This window comes from Colobus angolensis, unplaced genomic scaffold (assembly GCF_000951035.1).
Source record: "Colobus angolensis palliatus isolate OR3802 unplaced genomic scaffold, Cang.pa_1.0 Scaffold19, whole genome shotgun sequence".
In the NCBI taxonomy this organism is placed as follows: Eukaryota; Metazoa; Chordata; class Mammalia; order Primates; family Cercopithecidae; genus Colobus; species Colobus angolensis.
In genome coordinates, this window is record NW_012115043.1 from 14,852,673 (window position 1) to 14,861,211 (window position 8,539).

Genomic DNA, 8,539 nt, shown 5'->3' on the forward strand with positions numbered 1-8,539 from the left:
AATATATAGATAACCTTATTTAATCTTCACAAGGATTCTGTAGGTGGGCATTATTACCCACTTTTCACAAATGAAAAAAGTATAGCTCTGATTATTTAAATGTCTTGCCTAAGGCCATCCTACTAGTAAGCTGCAAGTCATCGATTCCAATCCAGTTGTCTGGCTCCTGAGCCCAATTCTTTCCACTACCCTATACTGCCTCTCTCACAAAAAGTCAGGAATTCAAGGGCTCTCTCACTGACAAGACTCCAATTAGATTCCACTCCACTTCAATAAGCACAGGTCAAAGAATGACAGGAATTCCCTCCAGTCACCACACAACACATTTGTATAAAAGCACAAATGTGCTCGAAATGTCATAATGCATTCCATTCACATACTAATATAATTTTGTATTGTTACATTAAATAATCAACCAAAGTCACTAATTTTATGCATGTAACTCCACCATTAACATCAATCCCTGGCCTGATAAATTATCTCCCTCTGTGTTCACTTCCCTAAGGGAATTCATTAGCTTTAATTATTAACTTGTAGGCACAAAAAACAAAATTTGCATCTCCTAACCAAAAGAAATCAAAATGTGGGCAAAAACATACACACACACAAAAAGGTGGTCAGTACTACATTATTTATCGTATCAAAAAGCAAATTAACAAAAATCCCTAAATGTCAAGTAGTAAGAAAATGGATTTGTTAAGTTATGCTATATTCATTCCACTTAAGAGCATGCAACTATTTTAAGCCAAGTTAATAACAGGAGAAAATGTTAATGGTAGAAGATTAAGTGAAACAAAAAATAGGACATAAATGAACTAACATTAAGTTACCAACTTTGCAAACAGAACTATAAGAAAAAAACGACAAAAAGGAAATAAACAATTTTCTCTGGATAGTGAAATAAAGGTAATTTTTCCCCTTTTGCTTTTTCTGTTCTCCAATTTTCTTTTCAATTATGACTATGTAATAACTTTATATGCAGAAAAAAGATGGTCTTCTTTTTAACCAACATCTTTAGTGAGCATCCTTCCCTCATAAATCTTCAAATTAGCCAGAAGAGTCCCAGGTCATGTGAAATATAAAATGCAAAAAACAATTCAGCATCTTTATTACCTCCAGCATTACTATCCTCCAATTATGTCAGAACTGCAATCTTGAGTCATTTCTCTTACCTACAGAAAGCCAATCCTTCAAATTCTATCAATCCTTTACTTCTGATATTTTTCCTTTCTATTCCCTACACTAACATCAAATGCAACCCCTCACCAGCTCATGCTAGATTGGCATAAAGGCCTCCAAAGTAAATAAATGCCTTCCTTATTTCAGTGTCTCACCACCAACAATTTACTCCACCACAGCTAACTATGTGCTAGGCACTATTCTTGGAACTTTACATGTATTAACTCATTGAACACTCCTAACAACCTTATAAGGATAACTACTATTATTAGTCCTGTTTTACAGATTAAGAAACAGAAGCAGAGAAGTAACATGCCCAAGATTACCCAGATAATCACTGGTAACTTCTGGATCTGAACACCTGTAGTCCAGCTCCAGATAATATGTAAATATGAGCTCCCCCAGGAATTAAGGAGTGGTGACAAATAAAAACCAGCTTCTCTCTCTCTGAACTGTACAGGCCCTTGGATCAAACTAAATTCTTATTTCCAGGTCTCTCCTCATGCTATTCCTCAACTGGAAGACCAGTTCTTCTCTTCCCTAATTCACTGTCCATATCTCCATCACAACTTAACTCTAAACTCAACATTTTTGAGTTTTCCTTAAGCCAGTTCCCTGACTCTTCAGCAGAGCCTCTTTCTTATGGACTCAATTTAAACTACAATAATGTGTGTTTGTTGACATTCTCTATGTTAAGAGAAGTATTTTCCTTTCCATCTAATAATAAATGTCTCCACTTTTTTTTTTTTTTTTTGAGACAGTCTCCCTCCGTGCACCCAAGAGGGAGTGCCGTGGCGCAATCTCGGCTCACTGGAACCTCTGCCTCCTGGGTTCAAGCGATTCTCCTGCGTCAGCCTCCCCAGTAGCTGAGACTACAGGCACGTGCCACAACACGTGGCTAATTTTTTGTATTTTTGGTAGAGACAAGGTTTTGCTACGTTGGCCAGGCTCATCTCCAACTCCTGGCCTCAAGTGATCTGCCTGCCTCAGCCTCCCAAAATGCTGTGATTACAGGCGTGAGCCACCACGCCTGGGGAAATGTCTCCACTTTTTCTGAGCAATGACCTTCTCCATTTCCCATCTTCCCAAAAACTGCTAGAAGAATTCATAGGTAGATACAAAGTAGTTAATTGATAAAAATGAGATACTTATGGCACAACTATTTAACAAAGGAGACTGTCATTCATTAGTCTTTTGAACTAACATATTTAAATATTTGTCTTCTCATTATCTTCCCTAAACACAAACACTTCAGATTTGCAATTTCAACATTCCCACCCATAAATACACTTTCAAGTGATACCCAAAAACAGTCTTATTAAATGATCTTTTAAAAAGGCATTCCACACATTGTCCAGAAATACCACTTTTTTTTCTTTTTCAGGAGAGCCTTTCTAATAGTGTTACTTTTACTTTCTTTCAGTGAGATTACCCAAGTCTTTGACAACACTAGGCAGGCAATGACATTCCGGGAAAGATTACCAATTGTTTAAAAGCAGAAAAGACTATATGGCTTTAATAAGACAGTATTATTTATTGCCCAAATAAGTATAAAATTTGAAAGTTGTTTATAGTCAAGGCTGGATATCTTCATCTTTATCTTCCCATTTCAAAAGGCTTGTCTAAAAACTCAAAGATATAGCAAAGGACATCTTGAAGACAGAAACTTGAATTTGTGTTTAAATGGCTAATGAAAACAAAAATATTAATCGTAGGTATGCCTCACTATATACAATAAACAAGCCCCTAAAATGTTGTGATCTAATCAAATTGTTTTTCAAACCCATTACAAGCAATGACTACGGCTGGGGGGAGGGCAGAATACCATTTTTTTGGTTTTTTTGGAGACAAGAGTCTCACTCTGTTGCCAAGACTAGAGTGCAGTGGCACCATCTCAGGTCACTGCAACCTCTGCCTAGCGAGTTCAAGCAATTCTCCCACCCCAGCCTCCTGAGTAGCTGGCATTACAGGTGCCCACCACCACACCCAGCAAGTTTTTGTATTATTAGTAGAAACAGGGATTCACCATGTTGGCCAGGCTGGTCTCGAACTCCTGACCTCAGGTGATCCACCCACCTCGGCCTCCAAAGTGCTGGGATTAAAGGCATGAGTCACCACACCCGACCTTGTTTTTCAATTGTTCAGGAATTGTCCTGAAAAGTATACAGTACTCACGATTGTAATCCTGTCTCTAATTTTTATGTTTTCCAAGTTTGAGTTTTCATATACAGGTTTTCTCTAAAACACTGCCTTGCTACCTCTTACCTTAAATGAGCCACTTAATACCAGACCATATTTGTCCTAAAATATATTTTTCCTCACACACCTGCTAACTCTGTGGTTACTCTCATTAATCACTACAGCTTACCTGAAGCAAATGTCTAACATGGCTCAATATTAACAAGTACGTATTACTACAAATTATAGCTATTATAAACTTCAACACTATTATGTACATAATATGAACCACACCCTACTCATAACCTTAAAATACCTTAAGTGAAAGGTCAGACCTGGTTTCCTCTCTCAAATCACCATTCCTATTTCTATTATAGTTCAGTAAAAACCCACAGTGGTACAATTTTGGTTTTCTCTTGATTTTGTTCTTGATATGTTGAAGTAATGCTATGGCAACTTGAAAAGCTTACTCCACATTTAACAGGGTAAGAAGGCATTTAGTAATCTTACCATTTTTTTAAATTACTTGAAAAGTGGATGCAGTTATAAAAGGCCAACACCAAGAATCCCTGGAGAGACAGAACAGTTTTTGTATCCTGACTATATCACTATCAATAACCTAGTTGTGATACTGTACTAATTTTGCAAGGTGCTATTATTGCAGGAAACTGGGTAAAAGGCATATAGAATCTCCGTATAGTTTCTTACAACTGCATATGAATCTATAACTATCTAAAAATAAAAATACTGAAGAGTAATTTAATGAGAATTCATTTTTCTGGCCCTATGTCAATATTTTCAAAATCCTGTAAGTACATCTAAAAATTTCCCCCCGACCAAAAAAGATCAGTAACTGAAAAATGAAAATCTGTATTCCTTTTTAAAAATTAAGAGCCAGAAAATACTTCCTACAATTATCTCTGAAAATTTTGGGCAAAAAGAAACCTATACTGTTACAAAAGTCCGAATTCAATAGGAAAAAGTAAAGCTTTACTTAATAGTCAAAATGACATTCTAGATAGAAATATTAGACAGATGCTCAATATCTACAGATGGCTTACAAAATGACAACATCCCTTACTACTCGGATTCCAAAACAAAGGAAATTTTCAGATATCATAACAAACACTTAATCTACTAAAAACTAAACCCAAAATCACAATTTAGACATAATACACTCAAACCCTAAAGTTGAGGACATGGATTTAAACATCTGAACCATTTCCATGTTGTCAATCCTTTTAACAAACTTTCCTTCTACACACTGCCCTTTCTTTCTATACACTGCCCTAATCAGAGTACCCCACCTTTCTCTCCTACAGAAAGAAAAGCTTCTCTCAAGGTCACTTTAGGAACACTTCACACAGCCCATCATACCAAGTGAACAAATTCACTCTCACCATAATGCAAAGAAAATTTTAATGCCTTGATGAAGGAATAACATAACAGATCCTCAAGACAAATTAGTAGTAAACACATCTTTATCTTTTCCATAGTGACTTCTGACACGCAAATAACTCAGCTATCATGAGTTATTTGTTTGGCTTCAGCAATAAGATTAAAGATAACATCACATACTATAGTATATATATATATTCTTTCAGTTAAAAAAGTTTCTGAAAGTATTATATATTGTTTCTCAAAAACAGCCCACTGTGAAATTGAGTCTTCCTCAAAAATGACAAATAAGAAAGGAAATTACAATACCCAACTATAAACTCTAGTTTTCATAAGTCAAACAGCATGAGGTTTTTATAAATATTACTCCAAAGATAAAACAGAAAACAAACAAAAAACTCTCATCTTTACTACGGCAGCTCTTCAAAAGGAAAGTCAGATCTTTAGCTCCTTAATAGTTGCAAATACATAGGCATTAGGGTGTATTACATAATATCCTTTGAAATCAGGGCAGAAGATTATTCAAATGTCAATAAGGTATACAAATATAAATTATATAACTAAAATAATGTTACTATACCAATTTCTCTTAGGCATTCCCTTTAAGAAATGGCCACAGAAAAATTATATCTACCAGTACATCTTGATTTGAAAAAAAATCACATGCCATTTTCTTTTCCCCAAATTCAAATTCATTCACTAATTTATTAAAAGTCACAGCTTATTACAACTTTTTGTAGCATTTAAAACAAAACACACAGATAAATATTGCTAAGTTCACTGCATACAGGTGTGTAAGTTCAAATCTTTCAATGGATAACAAATCTAACTTTTAAAACTAAAAGTTCCTACTCCAAATAATCAAATACGGTGACCATTTGCAATGTAGAAAAATAATTTTTTCTTTGTGTAATGCAACATACTAAAAGTCCAAAAATTGCTCCAATGCCATGCTTGTAATCCATATCCCAGTTCATATATATATACTTTTTAATTTCACAGAATACATAAATCCTTCTTAAGTTTAAAAAGTGAAATAAATATAATTGCCTTTATTCTAAAAATAGAATGCACTTCTAATAGCAAGTTCCTGGAGTTCATGTTATTGTATCAGTGAGTGTCCAGTTATACATATTTACCACAATTTAAGCTGGAACAGTAGGCAACAGTAATATCATGACTCATTTTTTAAAAATACTAAGCATCATCTACTATGTATTGGTCAAAGTAAATTGGAAGGTTCCTGAGAATGAATTATTAGTTGCAAAAATGAGATGTATCAACACTAGTAAAGAAATACAGCCATCTTCTACAACTTTAAAATTATTAAATTTTCTCCCCCCACCACAAAAAAGTAACAACTTTCAAATGATTACCAGTAAAAGGAAGGAGGTGAGAGAAGAGTTGGGACTTGGCTATCGTTTCATGATGTCCTTTTGATCAAGAATAATATTAGTCTTTAACCTACTTAAAATTCAAAAAAACGCCTTCATTTCACTCACTTAAGATGATTAAGGACATGCTATACTTTCCCCACAAGCTGTAATTTCATAATTAAAAATGAATTTTAGTAAATTAAATTAGTATACAATTTTTAAAAACAAACTTCTTAGAATCTAAAGTGATATGAAGTGTTTAGGTGGTTATGAAATTAATCTTATTTTCTGATGTTTTATTCTCACAGTATTTTAAGAAATCAACTATTATTTTACCAGGGGAAATAAAAAGCACCCATCAAAGAGGAATTACTGAGTTTCAGCCCAGAGATTTGACAGTTGGTTTTCTTAAGATGATGCTGTCACAGCTTTAGTTACTTTTTTCATCTCTGAGCACAAAGAAATAAATTTAAATTAAATAAAAAGTTACAGCTTTTGTACACTGGAATGAACCTTGGTTCTAAAATATTTTTAAACTATGAGTTTTTAAAAGTCAAAAAATGAAAAAATGCATACTTAAGAAAAATGGGATAAATGTTTTAAAATGGAGCACAGTAGTCATAAATGTATTGAAAGTAAATTTAAAGAGCACTAGTGTGTAGATCTACTTTAACTTACTCTAAACATTATCAGAATGTAATCTGGATATAGGACAGAATTCAGTCATCTAATAGGTATTTAAAAATAAATCTAAGTTTCTATTCATTTTGAAAAGTTAACCCACTAACATTTTAAATAATTGTCAACGAAACTACTGATTTCCTACAGATTTCTGAGGGAACTATCATCTTTTAAAATTAATAAATCTTACTAATTATCACTTGACTCAACTCCACCTTTTATATACATATATTCAATAATATTTAAATGTCATACTTTCTATTTTTCTACTAAAATGTATCACACCACCAAAATATAACTTTAGTTTAAGACATCATCTTACCTGATCCACTGAATTGACTGCTTCCCAGTGTAGTTGGTCTAGTTTTCCCACTATTAACAGGTGGGGAAAACATCTGCGAAATAACCCAAATATATGTTAGTCCTGAAATTCTTCTAGATTCCTTGCAGACAGAAGTCCACCAAAAGTCATTCATCAGTTATTATACTTCGGAGGGAAGTTAAAATAAAATTGGAGATACATTCAGATCCAGAGAGGCAAATACACTGAGTGATACTATTTCCTAATTAATTGGAAATAATGGCTACATTTTGTTCTGAAGACCCGATCATTTACACGGAAGATTCTAAGATTATTAAGTTTACACAGTATATTATTATCCATGATCTTTACTGTGGAACTAAATGAATGTCATTACGTTTACATTACATCTTAATATACAAATACAGTCAGAATTATGGCCAATTAAATTACTACATACAGTAAGGATTATAACTGAATTGTATAAAGCAGGTATAGGTGCTGCCTCCTAACAGCAGTTAATAAAGGAATTAGACCTATTAAAAATAAAAGCAGTGGGCCCTTCGGTTTCAGTTGATATTTTTAAGTCATTTCCCATATTAAGAACATAATACACACACACAAACACACACACACACGTGTGTGTGTATAAAAGTACTCTGCTCAGAAGGCTAGAAATTCTAGCTCTGGACTACTTTTCTTGTCGCTGACATCTTTCAGGTACCATAAACTACATCTGACATTGGAGAGAAAAATGGTGATGACTGTTGAAGAAAAAAACACTTCTTCATATAAAGTCCAAGATCCCTAATAATCATCGGGGTGGGAGGGTGACTCAACCAAAGGTCATAATTACATTGTTCTCCTTTTAACTGGTTAAATCAAATGACCCCTCTGGCATTAAAGTTTTAAATGTGCAAGTCTAGACATTACATCAAAGTTCAGGTGTCCAACTTGGGGGAGTTGGACTCCGGCCCTGAGAACTACTGCTCAAGCAGATGGAGTTCACGCTGCCTAGTCCCCACGTTGCTTCCCCCCACCCTTTCTTTCTTTCTTTTTTTTTTTTTTTTAATCCTCAGCACAACCCCAAGATGTCGTGGAAAGCTCTCATACCGCACTGAAGTCCAGCAGGTCGCTCAGTTCCTTGTCGGTCCCTATAGCAGCCATGCGTTGTTGCTGGGGATTCATCTTCGGCCACTTCTAGCAGGTCCTAGGGCAGAGGAAACGGGCTCAGCGAGAGACCACCGAGGCCCAAAGTGTGTGAGGGGACACTGAGACGTACTGGGGAAGATTACGGAAGAGCGCTGGGGGCATCGGGATGACTTCCAGGACCCCGACTGGCTCCCACAGCCGCGCGAGGAGGGGGCGGGAGGGCTCAGTGCCCGCGCCGGGTCCCGGAATCCACGCGTTCCTCGGCGCGGCCCGA

The 8,539-nt window shown here is 35.3% G+C and overlaps 1 protein-coding gene across 5 annotated transcripts in view; it reads right to left on the reverse strand.

Moving 5' to 3' along the window:
- Nucleotides 1-8,539, reverse strand: part of TCF12 (transcription factor 12) — a 389,423-nt gene that overhangs the window by 379,800 nt on the left and 1,084 nt on the right. For 3 of the 5 annotated variants that reach the window (XM_011940522.1, XM_011940526.1, XM_011940524.1), the window contains exons 2-3: nt 8,227-8,323; nt 7,135-7,207 (exon numbers count right to left, since the gene is read on the reverse strand). In XM_011940522.1, coding sequence (XP_011795912.1) covers nt 7,135-7,207; nt 8,227-8,301 — 148 coding nt within the window. In that variant the 5' untranslated portion in view covers nt 8,302-8,323. The remainder of the gene's footprint in view (nt 1-7,134; nt 7,208-8,226; nt 8,324-8,539) is intronic. The other 2 variants (XM_011940525.1, XM_011940527.1) reach the window with 1 other exon arrangement.